We start from the raw sequence: 22,333 nt of genomic DNA on the forward strand, positions 1-22,333 counted from the left end.
ACACGACCCCTTCGGCTGGGGGCTGCAGGTCCCGCCGCCCTGGAGTTATAAAGTCAGGTCCTCCACAGACTCAAAGGAGATGCGACCGGATGCTTCCATGAAGCTCACAAGCAGGGTGAGGTCAGAGCCTTCCCCTCAGCTGCTGGGATTCAGAGAGAGACTGCCTCTAAACATGGAGGCTCCATTTCACCATCAGGGCCTGAGGAGAGACCCGCCATCCCTGAGCAGTGGTTTTATTGAAGCAGCAGGAATATAATCTCTGCCTGTCTTGCTTTCTTCTCCAGATATTTCCAGTGCCCGCCCAAGTTTGGCCTCTTTGCTCCTATTCACAAGGTGATCCGGATCGGCTTCCCCTCCACCAGCCCCGCCAAAGCCAAGAAGAGCAAGAGGCTGGCCATGGGCGTCTCGGCCTTGACCCACAGCCCCAGCAGCTCCTCCATCAGCTCCGTCAGTTCGGTGGCCTCCTCTGTCGGGGGACGACCCAGCCGAAGCGGATTAGTAAGTACCAGCTTTCTTTAGGGGTTTCCAATGCTGCATTATGTATAGATGTTAGGGTTGCCAGGTCCGAGTTGGGAAATACCTGGAGATTTGGAGGGTGGAGCCTGAGGAGGGCAGTGTTTGGAGAGGGGAGGGACTTCAACAGCATAGACTCCAATTGCCAGAGTGGCCATTTTCTCCAGGTGAACTGATCTCTATCGGCTGGAGATCAGTTGTAATAGTGAGAGATCTCCGGCCACCACCTGCAGGTTGGCAACCCTAATAGATGTGTATGTGTACAGTTTGAGTATCTGAATGTGCATTCATTCCAGTTTTGTACTCTGGGGAAAATGGGGTGGAAAAACCCAGCGTCTTTGTTGCATGCATTGAATGGACATTTGCACCATTGTGCAAATGACTTGGCGCGTGCATGCATACAGGGTTGGATCTGGTGCAAAATTTCCACTGGCACTGCAGCTCTTGCACGAGTGGAAATGCCAGCAAAAGACCATGGTAGCCTGTTGTACAAAGTCAAATTTATTGTCTCTTTACTTCAGTTTTTTGCTTGCACAAGATCTCATGCAATCAGTCTGGGCACAATAACATATAGGACGGAGAGAGCTAGGGGTTCTTCCCCATAGTTCCTCCATAAACACCTCTCACCACTTGTTGTGAGGAAACCACTTTTATCCAGCTTTTCTAGGCCTTTTATGTGTGGGTTGTTTCCGTCGCCATCAGGCCCCGAGTACTTTGGAAGTTTGTTTTCATTATGCATATATTTTCCAACCTTTAGAAGTCACCTTGCTCTCCCTTCGCGTTTTCCCCACGTTTTGTGGACTGTTTTACCCCGAGTTTAATGTCTGCCTCGATCCCAAATCGAAAGCTGGTCCTGTCAATTTGAAGTTTGCTCCCCATGCCCATCCTCGCTTCTCCCTCCCATGCCTTTCCCCCCATCCAACCCCTTCCCTCGAAGCTGGAATAGTATGAGGCTGCTTATTTGGTTGGTTTCAGTCCTGATTGAACAGGGTTTTTTTTGTCTGTGACTAGGGAAAACACTGAAATAATCACAAACAACTTATGAGGCTGCATATTTGGCCAGTTTCACAGTGAGTGTTGGTCAGTTTCAGCCCCCTGTGCAGAATGATTAAAGAATTTGACTGCAAATACAGTGCACTGAGAGAGCAACATATCCATAAGAACATAAGAAAGGCCCTGCTGGATCAGACCAAGGCCCATCAAGTCCAGCAGTCTGTTCACAAAGTGGCCAACCAGGTGCCTCTAGGAAGCCACAAACAAGAAACAGAAATATCCAACAGAAACAACCCATGCATAAAAGGCCCTAGTCCACCTGGCATGGTTTCTGGGGAGTTCCCTCACTCCTACTGCCATGCTCCGCCTGCCCAGGTGATTCCTCACTCTCCCCACTCCAGACTCCTCTGGGACACTTCCTTAGCATCCAAACCTGTCCCCCTCCAGGCCGGAGCCCTCCCCTCTGCTCTCATGCCCTTTGGAGGCCCAGGGGGATCAGTAGCGGCCACAACAGCCAGCCAGCTCATTCCCACAGTGTTGGTCTCAGGCCATACTTGCCCACAGACCTCCAGGAAGCTCGGAACTATTCCCACAGGTTTTGTAAAGAAGTTTGAAAGGAAGGGAGAAGAAGAAGAAGAGTTGGTTTTTATATGCCAACTTTCTCTCCCACTTAAGGAAGAATCAAACCGGCTTACAATCACCTTCCCTTCCCCTCCCCACAACAGACACCCTGTGAGGTAGGTGGGGCTGAGAGAGCTCTTAAGAGAACTGTGACTAGTCACCCAGCTGGCTTCATGTGGAGGAGCAGGGAAACAAATCCAGTTCGCCAGATTAGCCTCCGCCGCTCATGTGGAGGAGTGGGGAATCAAACCCGGTTCTCCAGATCAGACTCCACTGCTCCAAACCACCATTCTTAACCACTATACCACGCTGGCTCTCCAGCTGGAGAGGAGGGGGTGGCACCCACATTCAGGCAGAAGGTGCAGGATGGAGTTTGTTGGGCATGGAGTTTGTTGAAGGACAAGGGAAAGGGTCGTACAGCCAAACCATGGTTCAAGCCCCGCCCTTTGTCCTCCAGCTGACGGAGACGTCTTCGCGCTACGCCCGGAAGATCTCCGGCACGACAGCCCTGCAGGAGGCTCTGAAGGAGAAACAGCAGCACATTGAGCAGTTGCTCGCGGAGCGGGACCTGGAGAGAGCCGAGGTTGCCAAGGCGACGAGTCGCATCTGCGAGGTGGAGAAGGAGATCGCCATCCTGAAGGCCCAGCATGAACAGGTATGGTAACCTGTGGCAACAGGCGCCCGGGAGGTCAGGCGCATGACATGGAATGACTCTAGCTTTATTATAGGCTCAAGGTCAGCCGTGGCAGAGTGGGGATTCGAACCTGGATCTCCCAGATCCTAGTCTGACACGCTAACCGTTACACCACGCCGGCTCTTTCTCTGTGTGTTTTGATTTTCCGTTTCCCTTTGTTCTTCTCCTAGTATATTGCTGAAGCAGAGGGGAATTTGCAGCGAGCCCGGACCCTGCTCGATGGAGCGCAGAAGGAGAAAGTCGAGTTGCTGAACCAGTTAGAAGAGGAGAAAAGGTATCTGCCCCAGAGGATGTTGAAAGGACTGGGCAGAGAGCTCTCAGAGAAGCTCATGTCCTGTGGCTCGGGTCTTTTACGCATGGGAGTTTTACCTGAGGTTCGTAGCTTGCTGGACCCACACTTTCCTGTTGGGAATCTATGCACCAGCAGTCTCCAAGCTCGAATCAAGTCCCCGCCCCTTTAAGTGCTGCTTTGTAATTGGCTTACTTTGTAGAGCTTATTGTGAGAGAAAATTCCACCCCCCAAACCCAATTGCTGCTTAAAAAAGCATTTTAAGATCAAAAAATGGAGCAATCTTAAAGGGTTGGGGGAGAAATCCAAGCCTCGGTTTTAAAAAGCCTTTCTTCTGCTCAGAAAGAGCTCTGAGGAAGCAGGAAGCATTTGAATCCCCGCCTCTTTACACGCTGCTTTGTAATTGGCTGTGAGAGAAACCAAGCTTGCCTGTCCCGTGCTTTGCCTTATGCATGGGGATTTCACCCGGGCTGAGCTCAGGGGCGAGGGAAGAATCGAGTTAACAGAGGAACGGGAAGTCCCAGGATTTGTGAGGGCTGGCAGTGAGGTCATCTCTAATGGAGGGAAAACTCATGCATAACTCCAAGGAACAACCGGGGCAGACCGGGGGCAAACGTTAGTGAAAATATCCATGCATAAACGACCTCACTGAGGTTTTTTGTTTGCTTTGGCAGTCATTAAGGTTCTGGTGGTGATTGGCTGAGCTGCTCTGATGTCAGAGAGGGGCAGGGCAGGCCGGACGGTATGTGTGTGTCTATTGGCTGAGTTGCTTGGATCGTGGAGAGAGATGAAGGGCTCAGACAGGCCTAGGAAAGCAGGAAGGGACAAGCATGGACCTCAGAAACCAGCATACACTGGACTTGAAAAGCCAGTGTTCCAAAAGACATGGGAAATGAGACCTTGGTCTCGTAGGAGGAAGCAATCTGGAGGAACGAGGGGAGGGGAGGAGCTGGTGTAGAATATTGTCACGGAGGGCAAAGCTCATACCCAGCTGAGGGCCCACCACCTACCAGAAGAAGAAGAGTTGGTTTTTATACCTTGATTTTCTCTACCTTTAAGGAGTCTCAAACCGGCTTACAAATACCTTCCCTTCCTCTACTCACAATAGACCTTTTGTGAGGTAGGTGAGGCTGAGAGAGTTCGGAGAGAACTGTGACTGGCCCAAGGTCTCCCAGCTGGCTTCATGTGGAGGAGTGGGGAAACCAACCTGGTTCTCCAGATTAGAGTCCGCCGCTCATGTGGAGGAGTGGGGAATCGAACCCGGTTCTCCAGATTACAGTCCACTGCTCTTAACCACTACACCATGCTGGCTCTCCACCAGCTTCCACCAGGAATGGGAATTTGCCCCTGAGATTCCATATGAGACCACAGGGGCCTCTGTGGGCGATCTCCCAATTTCTGCTGGGAGATATTCCTGGGGGTGCGATTCTTTCCGTCTAGCCTTGCTGTGGCTGGGATTTAAAGCAGTGCTTTGTATACACATCAGAGGCGGTGTCCTTTCTGGGATTCACTGGAGGCCATATTGTCCCCAGGGGCTTTCAAGGCTTGCCTCTGGCTGTAAGAAGACCAAAGAGGGAGTGAGGAGAACTGTTTATAGCCAGTAGGTTGTAGAGATGAAGGTTCATAGATCAAAATAACCCGTCAGTTCTTTGGTGATGGGCCCCCAGTTTCCTTAGAATCCTGAGAACTGCACAAGGGTCAAATCCTGGTGTTGGGACAAGGAGTCATGGTTCCTCCTGGGCCCCAAAGAGGAATAAAACCCACACAGCCTCTTCTCCAACCTTCGCTAGGTAGCACGTGAGCGGCAACGGGGCAATCTGTGTTAGAAGAGAGACCCTTGGTTTATAAATAGAGAGATCACAAGATGGGTTAAATCGAGCGCTCTACGCTAGCGTTTGTAGATTTGCTTGCTGCCTTTTCCAAAGAGTCATGAATCACAGCAAATGCGTTTTGGTCTAAGCTGTTTTTTGGCAGCACTGTTAATCGGGTTGCAAGAGGCCATGTTTTCGCTCTGTGAAATATTCAGCGAAGGCCTAAATGTCTGATTTCACCCAGCAAGCTTTCATGGCGGGGTTGGAATTTGAACCCAGGTCTCCCAGACCTTAGCACGAGACTCTAACCACTATACCACTTTGGGTCTGATCCAGCAGGGCTTTTATGTTTCTTTGGCGGCAGCTTATCTTTGCAATTAGACTTTTTGAGACGGAGCCTGAGGAGGGCGGGGTTTGGGGAGGGGAGGGGCTTCAATGCCATAGAGTCCAATTGCCAAAGCGGCCATTTTCTCCAGGGGAACTGATCTCTATCGGCTGGAGATCAGTTGTAATAGCTGGAGATCTCCAGCTAGTACCTGGAGGTTGGCAACCCTATTTGCAACTCATCTCGTTTTGATATTGTATGGCCTCCCTCACTCCTTTTAAGCTGCTTTGGGTATCAGTACCTAAATAAATATATGTGAAATCCCAAGTTTAACCTTTCCTGGTCTTTCTTTCTCTCCCTTTTTTATCCTTCTTACCACAGGAAGGTTGAAGACCTCCAGTTTCGTGTGGAGGAAGAGTCCATTACAAAGGGAGACTTGGAGGTAATCTGCCACATGTCCGTTTTCTAAAATGCATGTCCTGAATTAGTTGTGGCATTTAGCAAATCCCTCAGGCAGTTCTGTAGTCTTCTTTCCCAGCAGGACGGTGTGTTCTTGCAGAATGGTATTGACAAAGGAAAACTAGGTTGGGCTTTGGAGGGAGTTCCTGAATTGCTGCAGTCAATAATGGATCGCTTTTTGGTTTTGATTTTTTAAAAAATGTTTTTGCTCTTTTGAGATTTGTTATTTATTTCCTCTGAAAGGCAGATGACTTGCAGAGCAGATTTGCAGGCTCGTGTGACGTTTGCATCATGTCCCCCCCCTTTCCACCCACAACTATTTTGCGGTCCCTTAGAGAACGAGAGTGAAAAGTTCTCCCTGCTCATTTTCTCTCTGTGTGTAAAGTGCCGTCAAGTCGCAGCCGACGTCTGGCAACCCAGTAGGGTTTTCAAGGCAAGAGTCATTCAAAGGTGGTGCCGTTGACTCCCCCTGCACAGTGATATTCCTTGGTGGTATTCCCATCCAAGTACTAACCAGAGCTGACCTCGCTTAGCTTTTGAGATCTGACAAGATCAGGCCAGCCTGGGAGATCCAGATCAGTGTTCCATTTTCTCTACCCTGTGCATCATTCTATAAATCTTGATAATGAACCCTAAGCTTGGTCCCCCCCCTCCACTTTGCTTCGATTCTTTAGAGGGCTATTAAAGCAAATGAGAATGGCCAGAACAACATTTTCTTGTGCCTAGGGTTGCCAGGTCCCTCTTCGCCACCGGAGGCAGAGCTTGAGGAGGGCGGGGTTTGGGGAGGGGAGAGACTTCAGTGCTATAGAGTCCAATTGCCAAAGTGGCTATTTTCTCCAGGGGAACTGATCTCTATCAGCTGGAGATCAGTTGTAATAGCAGGAGATCTCCAGCTAGTACCTGGAGGTTGGCAACCCCACTTGCACTGTATGCACAGAATTGTGCCAAGAGGGGCTGAACCCCATCAACAGCCCCCCACCCCCGGTGCCATACAGCAGCTAAGGTCCAGTTGACTGCTGCCTAGCACCAAGCAATTGCTCCCTCTATGCCCCCTGTTCATACAGTCAATAAGCGGCTGGCTTTGGCAAACTTCACTGATAGATGCTTCAAGGTGCAGAGCCGGGAAAGCTTCAGACATTCCTTGTAGGGAAGGAGCTTCCAACACATGCTCAACTTACGTTTCTCCTGTTTTTGTGCTAGATGTCTACTGCGCATGTGCTTTTAATGGAAATGAGGGCTGTCCGAAGTCTGCAACTGCAGAATTGCTCCAGGAATTCTTAGAGTGATGCTTTAGAATGTGACATGGGTGGTTTGGGTAAATAAGGATGGGGGTGGGTGGGTTACTTCCTGCTTTTGTTCATATGAAACCCTTCCCTTCCCCCATGCATCTTGTCCTAGAGGCAACATGGGCTACACTGGTCTGTTTTGAGACACACCCAGCGCAAATGAGTAGGGAAGCCAGAGTGGGTTAAGGAGCGGAGCATCACAGGCTGTGTGGATGTATGTGGAGGTCAGTTTTGTGAGATGCATTCTTAACGATCTGGCTTTCAGTCGATGGCAGGAGAGACAGCATTGGAGGATCTCTGGAAAACAGAGAGAAGCTTTTCAAGGATAGCTGCGAGCTGAGTTCAATCTGTGCCCGAAGCATCTTACATTGTAAGGGAAAACTTAGCTGGACTAGGGGTCCCCAACGTGTGGTGCCCACACCTTTGCTGGCAACCGCTAAGTTGTTTTAGAAAATGGGCAGGGCCAGATGGGGCTTTTGCCTGCCAGAGCTTCTGATTGGCCAATGGAGATGTGATTGACTCGACAGACTTTTAAAAAAGGTTGGTTTGGCAGCAGCCGTCACCGCAGCATGAGGATTTTTGCTGGGTCACCAAAAGTAAGCGGTGCGTATGCAAGAAAATAATTTTAAAACAGTATTTCATTTAAAGAGGAATCTTGTTAAACTGAGATTCTGCCTGAAATGTTAAAGAGTTAATATCAGAGTTATGCCTAACCTCGCTCCCTGACATTTTGCGGTTTTTCCTTCTCCTTTGGAAGCCGTTTTGTGGTTGCACCCACCCTCTGGTGTCAGAATTCTGAAGGTGCCCACAGGCTCAAAAAGATTGGGGATCCCTGGGCTATACTATAGCGGTATTGAAGGAATTACCTTATGATATATTAACATAGGTAGCCGAATCACATCAGTGGTTTGATGAGTTGAGTGTTGCCTGCTCTGACTGGCAGCAGCTCTCCAAGGTCTTGGGCAGAGAAAGGTCTTTCACTTCCAGTGGAACTAGGGTTGCCAGCTCCAGGTTGGGAAATACCTGGAGATTTTGGGGGTGGAGCCTGAGGAGGGTGGGGTTTGGGGAGGGGTGGGGTTTCAATGGGTGTAATGCCATAGAGTCCACCTTCCAAAGTGGCCATTTTCTCCAGGGGAACTGGTCCTGATTGCCCTGGATACCAGTGGTAATAGCAGGAGATCTCCAGGTGCCACCTGGAAGTTGGCAACCCTATCTGCATGGCATGCAGATGGTCTTGGATTCGGTCATTGGTATCTTGAGAGTTGGGAAGGGCTTCAGCGAACTGCTGGCAACTTGGCTTCAGATCACAGTAGATGATGCTGAGCTAGGTAGACCCAGTGGCCTTGGTGGGGCTGTCCTATACATGGCAGGTACCTGAAGTGAAGCAGGTTGGAGTAAGGTTGCCAGCTATGGGTTGGGAAATACCTGGAGATTTGGGGTGTGTGTGGAGACTGAGGAGGGCAGGGTTTGGGGAGGGAAGAGGCCTCAATGGGGTATAAAGCTATAGAGTCCACCTTCCAAAGTGGCCATTTTCTCCAGGTAAACTGATCTCTGTCACTTGGAGATCAGTTGTAATAGCCGGATATCTCCAGCCACCCCCTGAAGATTGGCAACTCTAGGTTGGAGGCTGGTCACTGCCTGGAGTGGGAGACTTCCTTAGCATCTCCGTTGCCTGGAGACCTGTTGTAATAGTGGGAGATCTCCAGCTACCACCTGGAGGTTGGCAACCCTAAATGCTACTGAGATCCTTTACTAGGGATGCGAGGGACGGAACCTTCTGCACCCAAAGCTGGAGTTCAGCCTTTCAGATTATGGACCTTTCCAGAGCTCCAGGATCTGATATGATGTGGAGAATGGTGGGATGGAGGTGAATTTTAATGGCTGCTTGAAGGCCAACGGTGGCTTTGGTTCATCTGCGTCTTTGTCAGTGATGAGATTTTTCACTGAATCGTACTGATGGAGCTGAGGTTGCAAGCTTTTTTACGATGCAACGGTGAAGAATCTCTGTCCTGTTTCATAAGTTCTTCCCAAATGATGAGTCTGAGGAGGGGCAGCTAGGCTTGCTTGCTTCGGAACGGCTTGTGGTTTGTCTCGAAACAAAACGGCAGCCGTTTTGGGGCCGCGCCCACCACCCTGTATCCGAATTCCAAAGGTGCCCACAGGCTCAAAAAGGTTGGGGACCCCTGATCTATTGGACCGGTTGGGAGCTGAATAGTTTCAGAAGTACATGTTTTGCCTCAGGGTGAGCGTGTTTCGGTTCTTCACAGGTGAGAATCAAAAGGTATCCCTTCTCGCGAGGGGCTTTATATTTCTAAAGGGTGCGTCGTATTTGAATGGCTTTTCCTGGCCTCTTCAGACTTGGTTCTCTTTTCTTCCTCCTGATGTGAACTGCCTTTCTTTTGTTCTTGTATGCCGAAGATAATGTTGTAGACTTCTCTCGTCCTCTTGTTTACCCCTTTGTCTTCTGCTCTCTCCTCATCTCCCCCCCCTTCTTTTCGTTGGCCGTCTCCTCTTTTCTTCCTGGCGCGTGACCAGACTCAGACCCAGCTGGAGCATGCCCGAATACGGGAGCTCGAGCAGAGCCTCCTGTTTGAGAAGACACAGGCTGAAAAGCTTCTCAAAGAGTTGGAGGACGCCAGGGTAATCTATCCCTTTCCCCTGCTCCATCCCGTCCCACGCTAGCCAACGCCTGCCAATCAGATTGTTTGTTGCATCGACAACACTGACTACTCTTTCTTTCATTTGGGCTACCATGACTCCATCCTGTCCTTTATTTTGCAACGTTCCCCTCTCCTTCCTCACTTTCTGGAAGGGTGGGTAACCCCTTGCTGGTTTGCCTTCTTTGTTATCCCATAGCAACATTGCTTCCATCTGGCGTCTCTTCCCAAGCCAGGGGCAGACGGGGAAGCTCATACGGCCCCAAGGGGCGCAAGCCAAGCTGAGCTGCCCCTGGGATATCACCGGCCGACACTGCGGGGGCCACTCTGTTAAGACCCGACAAGCAGTGCCAGCTATGGGTGTTGGCTCGCCTGTGGTCTTTTCCTACAAACTGGCAGCGGTATGGGAGGAAGCCATTGGTGAGCTGGCATCGATCTCCGTTGCCATGAAAGGGTTTGACCCAGGTGGCCCCTTCAGAGCTGGTGCTTGGACCGGCACTTACCTGTGCTTGCTTCTGGTTCCACCAGTGGCCCTCCAGGGGAGAGGCTCACCAGGATATTTCCCGGTAAGCGACGTGGCCAGTCCGCCCCTGTCTCCAAGCTTTTCATGCCACATGGTACCATTTGGGCTGGAGCTGTTGTGCCATCTGCCATCGAATTTAACCCCTCGATAATAATCATCCCCTGACTTACTGGTGGCCATTTACTGGTGGCAGGCATGCAACTCCTCAGTATATTTGGATGTCTACTGTCCTACCCAAGGGTGTGTAGAACAATTTTTTTACTAGAATGCATTTACATGCCAGTTGCAATGTGATTAAAAAACAATCCACAAACAAATCCCATTGAGCACCCCACCCAAAGCAATTAGCAACATTAACAGTGCAATCCTAAGGAGAGTTACTCCAGTCTAAGCCCATTCTTTTCAGTGAGCTTAGACTGGAGTAACTCTCCTTAGGATTGCACTGTAAGCCAACAGCATTTAAAACGTGTCCCAGCATTTAAAACGTGGGGATACCCTTCCTTCAAATAACCAAATAACCATCCAGCAGTAGCTTTGCTGAGTTTCCATAAACTGATTTATTTTTCTGTGTTCTAATTGCGTGTTTTTTTTGAGGGCGGTTGGGTTTTTTGGGTGGAGGAGGCGAGCCATGTTTTTAATCAGCTTTTAACAGATCCTGTCTGAATTTCTTTTCAGCTTTGTTACCAGGCTATGTTTTTTTTTAAATGGGTTGGCTTCTTTAATGTTTATGGCTTGGATGTTAAGGTGCTGTTAGCGCATATACCCTTGATTAAGAAGAAAGGCTGGGTGTGTTTCCCCCAGTCCCTTAGCAGAACATGTAAACTGCAATTTTTTTTCCACTTGGGCAAATAGAAACATATTTTTATATGGGGAGTCAACCTTGAGCTGGCTACCTGAAACCAACTACAGTTGGGATCGAACTCAGGTTGTGAGCGGAGCTTTGACTGCGGTACTTCAGCTTACCACTCTGCGCTACGGGGCTCTGTAAATGGTATATACCTCAGACAATAATCCTGAATTCAGCTTGCCCATCACCACTTAAGCCATCAGTACTACAGATGCAAAGTGGCTTCATGAACAGAAATGCATTCAAACCTAAGGCCAAGTTTGTTTTATATAGATATTTTTTTCCTGCTGCTTTTGGTTTTACAAACTAGAATTAACTTTTCCTCTTGGTTCTGATCATGTTTTTAATATCTTTAAGTTTTATTCAATCCAGGCCCCCACGAAACCATGTCCTGGCTGAAAGGTGGGCTAAAAAATGGTTACAGTTAATAGTTGTCGATGGGTAGCCACGTTAGTCGGTCAATAGCAGTAGAAAAGAGCCAGAGTCCAGTAGCACCTTAAAGACTAACAAAATTTCTGTCAGGGTATGAGCTTTTGTGAGCCACATCTGAATAAGTGAGCTGTGGATCATGAAAGCTCAGAAATTTTGCTAGTCTTTAAGGTGCTACTGGACTTTTGCTCTTTTCTGCAGCTAATAGATGTGACAGCAGTAATAATTTTTTTTGGCCATCAAGTCACATCTGACTTATGGCATTCCCTGGTGGGGTTTTCAAGGCCAGAGATGTTCAGAGGTGGTTTGCCCTTGCCTGCCTCCATGTCACGACCCTGGTATTCCTTGGAGGTCTCCTATTCAAATACTTGCCAGGGCCGACCCTGCTTAGCTTCTGAGATCTGACGAGATCGGGCTAGCCAGGAATAATAACAATAATAACCACAGAATGTAAATGGCATGTTTGTTAGCGATTGTGCATTTCAGACAAAAGCTGCAAAGACTTAAATTTCAGGCACCAGATTTTTTTTAATAGAGAAGGCACCGGGCATATAATGGTGGGAAAGTATACTGCAGCTGAGGGGCCACCCTAAAGAAGCCCCTGCCTGATATAGCCACCCACCTTCATTTTAGTAAATGAGGGGCACACTTGATGCTGACCTTATTGTTGGGCTGGGCTGATAAGAGACAAGACCGCCCTTCAAAAGATATTTTTTCCCGCGCATCTGCATCCGATCAGAAAGCTGACAAACCCGTGGGGTGGTAAAAAGGATCTGCACAAACTTAAACACCTGCAGGCCCCGGTTAATTTCCACTTGGCAAATCCAGTTTCGCTCATTATCATTGCAGAATTCTTGGGACCCTGAAGGATTCTGCCTCAAAACCAAATTCCATAATTCTGGCTCCTGAAGGCTGTGATTCTAATCGAAAAAGTGTGTGTTGAACATCCAAAGGGTGGTAAGGTGGGTGGTGCTGGGAGATGACCCTGAGATGCCTGCATCTACGGTACTCTGTCTGGAGGGGGTTATATTCTTCTCACCTCCACTCCTATACTGTGGCATCAGCAGAAGGGCTGAAGGGCCTGATCCTAAGCAGGAGGGACAGAGATCTCCAGCCCCGGCTGCAGATCCTCTGATAACAGCAGGCATCCAAGGAGGTTGGCCTGAGATATTGCTAATCTATGGAGTCTAAGTATTTGACTCAGAAAAACTGATACCCCCCCTCCTCAACAGGCATAACAGCTAGACCCAGATATTCTTGGAATTTGGTGTTTGCACCACAGGATGCTGAATCTCACAATCGCATCTGAGGCCCCGTCTCATACATTTGCTGTGCATGCTGGTAGATCACAGGTGGCCCTGGATACCACTTTGTTGTCAAATTGTGACAGGTAGAGCAATTAAGAATTGTGGGTGTGCGTAAATTGCCGTCAAGTCGCAGCCAACTTCTGGCGACCCAGCAGTGTTTTCAAGGCAAGAGACTAACAGAGGTGGTTTGCTTTTGCCTTCCTCTGCATAATGACCCTTGGTGGTCTCCCATCCAAGTACTAACCAGGCCTGACCCTGCTTAGCTTCTGAGATCTGATGAGAATGTTACCTACTGGGAAAACCCCATCGACCACTGGGACTAGAAACTTTGTCTTTGTTACTAGCAAAAGCTGAGCTTGACTTGGAATGCCATGTAGATACTTACTTGGTGGGGAGGGGAAAGGGTCTGGCACTCCAGCCTCCTGACCCATGCAGTGGAAACTTACCGTGCAGCTGCCCTAACCATAGGAAGGAATTATGATCTTGATCCCCCCAGGTTGATGCTAAGTCCAGCATTACAACGATTTTTTTACTCTAAGGATTGAGCTCGGAGCTTCTGTGGATTGTCTACACTCAGGTCTTGGAGCCCCCTTCTGGCAACAAAGGGAATAGCAGTGTATAGCATCAGTTCCTTGATGGGCAGACAGCATGAAGCCTCTGGATTGGTTGGGCCTGGTATAAATGGAGTCTAGGCCTTCTGCCCTTGCCTGATCAATGGAGCAGTGCCTTCTGCACGCTGCCCCTTGAGCTCCTCCTTCTTGCTTTTTTTTGCTGTAGCTTACCATCTTCCTCAATGGATTTCTAGCCTCTTGGCTTGGAGAACCCATGCTCCTGGGTTAGAGATAGGTGTAGCTGTCCATGGTCCTGGCCGAGCTGGAATGTAGGATGGAAATGCTGAGTTGATCCTAAAGCCAGAGGCCACGGCTTCTCTTGGCTGTCATTGTCATGCGGTTTGGCAGGACCCAAGGTGAGGCTTTCCTCTCTCCCCCTGACTGTGCCCAGGTTTCTAGACCCTTGAGTAGATTTGATGGAAGAGGCTTGACCTGTCTTCTTCTTGGGATGGCCAATCTTGGCCAGACTTCCTGCTTCTGAAATGCCCCTTGGTGCCTTCCTGTTCTTCCATTTTTTCCTTCCCATAATTTGCAAGCTGAACATGTTGCGCCTCATAAAATAGCAAGCTGCTTCCGAGCCCATCATTAATCACAGCCAGCAACCCGCTTTTCCATCTTGCATTCTCCCATTCTTACTCCTTTTTAAAACTTTGCTAACAATTTCTAAGTACATTCCATGGGATTTAAAATAAAATAAAATAAGGGACTTTTACACCAGGGTAAACCATGTGACTGCAGGAGAGTGGTGACACTGAAGTCAGTGGGCGACAACCCCTGTGCAATAACGTGCCCATTTTACAGACAGGGAAACTGAGGCTGAGAAGGAGGTATTTGCTGAAGGCAACGTAGTGAGATGGTAACTTGCTGAGATTTTCATATCTTGATTGGCAAGTCCAGCCCTGGCAGCAGGCCAAGAGTATACAAAGCAGCTATTCTAGCCAGGTTTCAAGATTCCATCACTCTCTGGTGTTACCTACGTTACCCTGGTGCAAAATATAGATAGATATCATATTTCAAATGGATTTTATGTTTGCATTACTAATATACATGAAAGCTGTCTTCTGTCAGTACCCTCCCAGGGCTGGACCTGGGAACAGACTCCTCTAAGGGGCATCAGGAAGGTTAATTGCTAGTGATGAAAAGTTGGGGCTCTGGAAACATTGTGGGGGTGTGTGTCTTCTGAGCCTCCAGGTATTCAGATCCTCCTCCTCTCCTTCAGGTGAGGAATCTCTGTCTGGGTTCAGCCCCGGTGGGGTCCTGACATCTCGCTTCCGCTAAGGGTCATTTTCACACATTATGCAACAGCAAATCCCGGTTTGCCACAGAGTGGGCACTTGAGCTGGTACAGTTTCCAGTCCCTTGGCAAATGTACCCTTCTGACGCTGGTCTTTCTGAATGTATTGGTGTTTATGCTTTTAAATGCATAGGTATATGCTAAAACCATCTTGGTACCTGAAAAAGAAATCATAATGTGTGAAGGGGCCCTAGAGAATGGCAAAGCATGGAAACGCAAGCGCTGATTTTTCTCTCTCCTGTGCATGTGTTTTTTTTATTATAAACTGTTTCAGTTGACCACGGTAGCAGAACAATCCAGAATCCTCCAACTAGAGGAAGAACTGAGCTTAAGGAAGAGCGAAGTGGAGGAACTGAGGCAGTGCCTCAAAAACTCTCACCAGCCGGATTCTCCGGATCACAGTCTGGGCCTGCAGACAGAAGCCCTCCGCTTGCGAGACCAGTTGCTTTCCGCTAATAAAGAGCACCAGAAAGAGAGTGTCCACCTGAAGGAGAAGTACGAGAAAACCTTGAAAAAACATCAACAGGAAGGTGAGAAGCTGAAAGCCCTCAATGAGAAATACTCTCAGGAAATCGTAGACCTCAAGCAGAGAGTTCAGCAAGCCACCAATGAGAATATGGGGTTGATGGACAACTGGAAGTCCAAGCTGGACACTTTAGCATCTGACCACCAGAAGTCCCTGGAGGATCTCAAAGCTACCTTGAACACGGGTCCTGACTCCCAGCAGAAGGAGATTGTGGAGCTGAAGGCCATCGTGGAGAGCGTCAAGATGGAGCACCAGCTGGAACTAGAGAATCTCAAAGCCAAGCATGACATCGAGACTGCGGTTCACATTAAAGAAAAGGAGGGCCTGAAGCTAAAGCTGCAAGAAGCCAAGGATGAGGTCGAAGAAAGCGGTAATAACTGGAAGATGCAGCTGGAAACCAAAGCCAACCAGCACCTCCTCGAGCTTCAGGACCTGAAGGAGAAGTGTCGAGACGCGGATTTCCGAGTGCACGAATTGGAGAAGCTGCATGGTGACTACAAGGACCAAGCGCAAGCCATCGGTTTCTTGAAAGAGCAGATCTCCCTGGCCGAGAAAAAGATGCTAGACTATGAGACACTGCAGAAAACCGAAGCCCAGAGTAAGCAAGAGGTCCAGCGGCTGCAGGAGAAAATCCTCGTTCTGGAGAACAAGTTGCAGTGTGCGGAGACTCTCCATCCTTCTCAACATGCAAACGTAAGACTGTGGGGTTTAATTGGCAATTTGTTTTTCAATAGGCTGCCGTGGAGGCTTCTTTTTTAAAGCTCTCGGAGCTGTTGGCATAGGAATAAGGCTACAACTGCCCAAAAGACCAATAAATGGGTTCTAGATCAAAACCGGCCTGAATTCACCCTAGAAGCTAAAACAACTAAACTGAGGCTATCGTACTTTGGTCACCTTATGAGAAGACAAGACTCATTGGAAAAGACGATAATGCTAGGGAAAGCTGAAGGCAGTAGGAAAAGAGGAAGACTCGAGATGAGATGGATTGACTCAATCAAGGAAGCCACGGCCCTCAGTTTGCAAGACCTAAGCAAAGCTGTTATTTACCTCCAAAAAGTCCTATAATTAATTCATAGGGTCGCCATAAGTTGGAAGTGACTTGATGGCATGTAACACATACAAGCTTACAACCCTATGCATGCTTACCTGGGCATAAGCTGCTTAGAAAACAATAGAACGCTTATTTGTTTATTTTTTCTTGGCCTGTCATCCAAGTGGCTTCTGGTAAAATTGGTGGTTTAGACCACACCTAGAATTTCCCACCAAATTCTAGGCAGGATCCAAGCTGGTAAGACGATAAAATCAGAAACACAAAATATTTATGAAAATAATAGGTAAAGGTAGTCCCCTGTGCAAGCACCCAGTCATTACTAACCCATGGGGTGACGTCACATCCCGACGTTTAGTAGGCAGACTATGTTTACGGGGTGGTTTGCCATTGCCTCCCCCAGTCGTGTACACTTTCCCCCCAGCAAGCTGGGTACTCATTTTACCGGCCTTGGAAAGATGGAAGGCTGAGTCAACCTTGAGCCGGCTACCTGAAACTATCTTCCGTTGGGATTGAACTCAGGTCATGAGCAGAGCTTTTGACTGCAGTACTGCAGCTTACCACTCTGCGCCACTGGGCCCATGACAATAATAAGATAGGTGTAAATGAAGGAGCAGCAGATAAAGAGCAGAATTTTTAAAAAACGCACACCCGGTAGGGAAAAAATGTGGTAGGTGCTAGAAGAAACAGCCCTCTCGAACTTGTCTCTGCTGCATTTTTAGCCTGCCTTTCTCCAAGGCGCTTAGGGCTGCATACACCATTCTCCCTTTCCCATGATATTGTCATAACATTCCTGTGAAGTAGGTAAAGATGAGATATCAGCCTGATCCAAGGTCACCCTGCGAGCTTCATGGCAGAGGGCTGGATTAAGCCCAGGTCTCCCAGATCCAAATCCAACACCATGCTGGGATTATCAAGCAGGGTCTTACAAAATGGCACAGCGCATCCCCCAAAGTTTAAGGCTATTTTGCCAAAATGGCACCAGCCGCATGGGTCTGTAGATAGCCTCCTGGCTTCTTCAACCTGACTTGGGGGGTATGCACATTGACTGGTAAATAAACAGCATTTCTCTACTGAGTCTGGACAGAGCTGCTAATCTCTCCCCAAAGAACTGTTTGCATTACATTTTAAGTATCACCTGTGTGGGTTTTTGATTCCAGTGAGTTACGCTGGAAACCATTTTGGCTGAAAAACAGGACAAAAATATTTGAAATAAATAAAACAATTCCATGCAGAAAACACAACGACGAGCTTAATGCATGTTTCCCCTTTCATTTGCATTAACCTCAGCAATATCAACATTCTGTGCACATGCCTTGTTTTTATGTTTGCTGCAGATGATTGAGACGAATGACATTTCTGAAGAAAAGATCAAGATGAAGCAGATGATGGAAGGTAACCTTGTGTGGGAATCTGGGTTCCAAATCTACTTCAGAATTTGGCATGGTGGACTCCATTTCATTTTTATCCCACCCTTCCTCTGAGGAGCTTGGGTGGCGTGCATTGTTTTCCCTATCTCCATTTTATGCTCACAAAAGGATATGGGACATTGACTCCCAATCAATAAAAGCCGATGCAGAAGGTATCTGTTCTCCACGTTTTTTAGGCCTCTCTTACCAAACTCTATGGCTCAGTATTTTTTAAACTTAATTATACCCTCTCATTATAGAGCCTTTTTGATGGCCAGATTTAACATATTTCCTTCAGCTGTTGTTAATGGTAGATATAAGGGAATTCCACGAGAAGCAAGATGCTGTAGGTGTCAATGTAAAGAACCCGACACAATACATCATATTCTCTTATATTGTCCACTTTTCACACAGCTTCGGTTTTGTTTAATTGGTTCGCTTCCCCAATTCACTAATGCGGTGTCTACCGGAGATATAGATTATATACTTGCTGATAATTGTCCTGAAGTTACCAACCAGGTAGCTGAATTTTTCGCCAAGGTTTTGAAGGAGGAGGGGAGCTCATAATTAACGGTTTTATAATGTAATTATTGATGAAATGTGTAATTCTTTGTTTTTAGATGTATATCTAGCTGTTTCTTTGTTCTGTTTTCCTATTGTTAATGCCAATAAAGGTACTGTTTACTGTTACTGTTATGCTCACAAACAACCCTGTGAAGTAAGCACATAACACAAGAACATAAGATGCTCCCTGCAGGATCAGACCAGTGGTCCATCTAGTCCAGCATCCTGTCTCACACAGTGGCCAGCCAGTTCCTCTGGAGGTCTAACAAACAGGGCATGGAGGCCGAGGTCTTCCCCTGATATTGCCTCCTGACACTGGGATTCAGAGGTTGACTGCCTCTGAACGTGGAGGCTCTCTTCAGTCACCATGGCTAGTAGCCACTGATAGATCTATCCTCCATGACTCAGTCTAATCCCCTTTTAAAGCTGTCTAATCCTGTGGCCATCACTACATTCTCTGGCAGAGAATTCCACATTTTAACCATGCTTTGTGTAAAGAAGTATTTCTTTTTGTCTGCGTAAAGAGGTATTTCCTGCTGCCCATCAGCTTCATCGGATGCCCTTGAGTTCTAGCATTTTGGAAGAGGGGAGAAAAGTTCTCTTTGTCAACTCTCTCCACCTCATGCATAATTTTATAGACCCCCTTATTTGTCTCTTTTCTAAACTGAAAAGTCCCAGACTCTTCAGGCTTTCCTCATAAGGAAGGTGCTCTAACCCCCTAATCATCTTGGTTGCCCTCATGTGTACTTTTTCCAGCTCCGTAATGTCCTTTTTGAGATGCGGTGAGTAGAACTGTAGACAGTGTTCCAAATGAGGCTGCACCATAGATTGATACACGGGCATTATTGGCTGTTTTATTTTCAATCCCTTTCCTAATAATCTCCAACATAGAATTTGCCTTTTTCACCGCTGTAGCACTTAAGGTTGATACTTTCATTGAACTATCCACTATGACCCCAAGATCTTTCCCCGCTCTCAGTCTCAGCAAGTTCAGACCCCATCAGCCTATACTTGAAGTTAGGATTTTTTGTTCCAGTGTGCATCACCTTATACTTACCAACACTGAACTTCATCTGCACCATTGTTGTCTCCTCACGGAATTCGTGGAGAGCCTCCTGGAGCTCTTCTCAGTCATCCTTTGTGAAATGCACGGTAAACACGAGTCCCGAAGGTCACCTGACCTTCTCGTCTTCTTTTAAAGATCTCCAGGACAGGCTGAGCAAGAAGGACAAAGAGGTCTCCTCGCTCATCTCCCAGACGGACACTTTAAGGGCCCAAGTAAGTGGTAAGTTTCCTTAGCCTGGTGTTGGGCAGGACGACGCGCTGTTGCTGTGGTCCTGCCTGGAGTCACATCCATCACAGGCCTAGTTGGGGATTCACTTGTGTCTGGGTTGTACCACTTCAGACTGTGGGGGGAGGTTCACATGACTGGGGTGTGTGTATGTTAAGTGCTGTCAAGTTGCTTCCGACTCATGGCGACCCTATGAATCAGTGTCCTTCAAAACGTCCTGTCCTCAACAGCCTGAAAATTAAGGGCAGGGGCTTCCTTTATAGAGTCGATCCATCTCTTGTTGGGTCTTCCTCTTTTCCTGCTGCCTTCAACTTTTCCTAGCGTGATTGTCTTTTCCAGTGACTCTTGTCTTCTCATTATGATGATTGGGGGGGGGGGTTTACAGTTCCCTGAACAAGGAGAAGACTGACTCTTTCTCCCCCCTGACGTGGTGTTTTCTGCATGCAGAAGCGGCATTATGGAGCTGCATTCAGTAGTGGGGCAAATTTAATGTAGAGGGTAGGAATTTTAATCAGGGTAGAGACTCTGGGGCACTCCTGTATGTTGGTTGGATGTGCTTCCTTTCACCAGATTTAACAGCCATTAGCTATTCATCTGCCATTCACACTTAAAAAGGGGGGGAATGAAGATTAATTTCTTCTAGGCACTATAAAGAGAAAAGTTGCCACGTCTCTCAGGCAATTCACTGATCTGCTTGATAGCAGATAATGCAATATCCGCTTCTCAGAAAGTGTCATTAGCTGTTTTATCCAGGGAGTTATATATTTATTTTGTGCAATATTATTTGGTGAACATGCTAAAACAATGTCTATTTGATCCATGCAAAATGGGCATGTGCGTTCTTCTGCAACGCCTTCATTGTATCTCCCTTGCATCTCAGCTGAGTCTAAGGCATTACACCTTGCCCAATTCTGCTATTTGTCTTGGTAAGGAAAAACAAGAGATAAAATGTGGATATTTGTCTCCCCCACCACCACTGGAACTTAGAAATGCTTCCTAAGATGTTACTATCAGGGAGGAAAGTGGGACCCTCCTCTCTTTACTATTCCCCCAATCCAAACTGCCCCAGCAGCTGTAGTGATAGAACTTACGGTTTAGGGACATTCCCTTACAGTTTACCAGGTCAAGCAATTAGTAATTGGTACATGTGCCCTAAGGTGACTTTAGCTGCTGTCTAGAGCAAGGCTTAGAAATTGCTGTGAAAGATGTTTTAGTTGCTGCTTAGAGGAAAGGTCTTTTAAGCCATGCCTCCCAGAAATATTACAGTGATTGCTTTTCATGTGACTCATGAAGGCTAATACCCTGCCAGAAATTTTATTAGTCCTTAAGGTGCTACTAGGCTCTTGCTCTTTTCTACTGTCTAAAGCCACAGTTTGTCATTTTGCCTGATTCAGACTGTTCCAAACAGGAAGTCTTCAGTCTATACACCACATGGAGGAGAAGGGCATACATAAGCCATACATAAGAGAGCCAGCGTGGGGTAGTGGTTAAGAGTGGTGGTTTGGAGCAGTGGACTCTGATCTGGAGAAGCGGGTTTGATTCCCCTCTCCTCCACATGAGCGGCGGACGCTAATCTGGTGAACAGGATTTGTTTCCCCACTCCTACACATGAAGCCAGCTGGGTGACCTTGGGCAAGTCGCAGCTCTCTCAGCCCCACCTACCACACAGGGTGTCTGTTGTGGGGAGGGGAAGGGAAGGTGATTGTAAGCCGGATTGAGTCCCCCTTAAGTGGTAGAGAAAGTTGGCATATAAAAACCAACTCTTCTTCTTCTTCTTCTAAGCCCATGGACTTCTGGTTCATTCTCACAATGAGCCAGGAAGTCCTTAGATGCCTGTGTTCCCTCCCTCTTTTCCCTCATGCCAAACCAACCATTGTTGTTATGACATCTGAAAGCAGGCCAGATTTGGCCTCTTCCTACCCTACTGTTCAGAAGGACAAGATTGTGCTTTATCATGCATTTCCTTCCTTCGTTCTGTCTACCAGCACTGGAAAACAGATGCAAAAGTACAGAGAAGAAGGCAGACGGTCTCTTGAAAGAGAAGAAGAGGTTGGAGTCAGAACTCGAAACAGTCTCCAAGAAAACCCACGATGCTTCTGGACAGCTGGTGCTGATCAGCCAGGAGCTACTAAAAAAAGAAAGGTCAGGTTTTTTCAAGCTCCCTCCCTTCCTCCTTGCTCATCTCAGGGATAAAATAAGGTTTAGTGCTGGCGAAAGGAGTGATTTGCGCACCAAGAGCTGAGATCCTCAGCCGCACATGGGAAATAATGTGAGCTTCCCAACGGAAGTAATAGCAAAATGGTGTGGAAAGAATGCTTTCAATGCATATAATGCTTGAACGTATCCAGGCTGTCAGTTAATATCTGCCTCACAAGCCCTGCTCTCAGGGCTCCTGTCTTTAGAGGCACAGGACCTTATATGTGGTGGCACCTCACTGTTAGAACTCCTTTTTCTTGAGGCTCACCGGGCACCTATCCTACTCTCTGTTAGGCACCCGGCTGAAACATTTCTCATTACCTGGGCTTCTAATTCAGGGGCGGTTCTTTTAATATTGTTTTTGTAGTCTGCTTCTAGCCCGAGAACAAGTTTTGTGAAACTCGTTTTAAGATGCTCAATGTTTCATGCTGTTTTAATAGCTGGGTTCTAACAGTTTATTACTTATTAACAGCTTTTATGGTGCGTTATGTTTTATTTTGTATGCCTCCTCAGGCAGATTCTCTGGAGAGGCGGCGTAGACATTTTCTAAAGAGGAGAGATAGAGGAACTCCTGAAAATGAGGATTGGCTATTTTGGAGGGAGGCAGAGATGCTTTGTGGATGAAGCAAACAGGCACCAG

General features: G+C 47.6%; 1 protein-coding gene across 1 annotated transcript in view; it reads left to right on the forward strand.

Moving 5' to 3' along the window:
- CLIP2 (CAP-Gly domain containing linker protein 2) overlaps positions 1-22,333 on the forward strand; it is a 41,730-nt gene that overhangs the window by 13,689 nt on the left and 5,708 nt on the right. Inside the window, exons 4-12 of the mRNA XM_056864993.1 lie at positions 285-498; positions 2,585-2,782; positions 2,992-3,095; positions 5,628-5,688; positions 9,527-9,631; positions 14,934-15,878; positions 17,571-17,628; positions 19,408-19,491; positions 21,483-21,639. Coding sequence (XP_056720971.1) covers positions 285-498; positions 2,585-2,782; positions 2,992-3,095; positions 5,628-5,688; positions 9,527-9,631; positions 14,934-15,878; positions 17,571-17,628; positions 19,408-19,491; positions 21,483-21,639 — 1,926 coding nt within the window. The remainder of the gene's footprint in view (positions 1-284; positions 499-2,584; positions 2,783-2,991; positions 3,096-5,627; positions 5,689-9,526; positions 9,632-14,933; positions 15,879-17,570; positions 17,629-19,407; positions 19,492-21,482; positions 21,640-22,333) is intronic.

Source organism: Euleptes europaea, chromosome 19, assembly GCF_029931775.1.
Source record: "Euleptes europaea isolate rEulEur1 chromosome 19, rEulEur1.hap1, whole genome shotgun sequence".
Lineage (NCBI taxonomy): Eukaryota > Metazoa > Chordata > Lepidosauria > Squamata > Sphaerodactylidae > Euleptes > Euleptes europaea.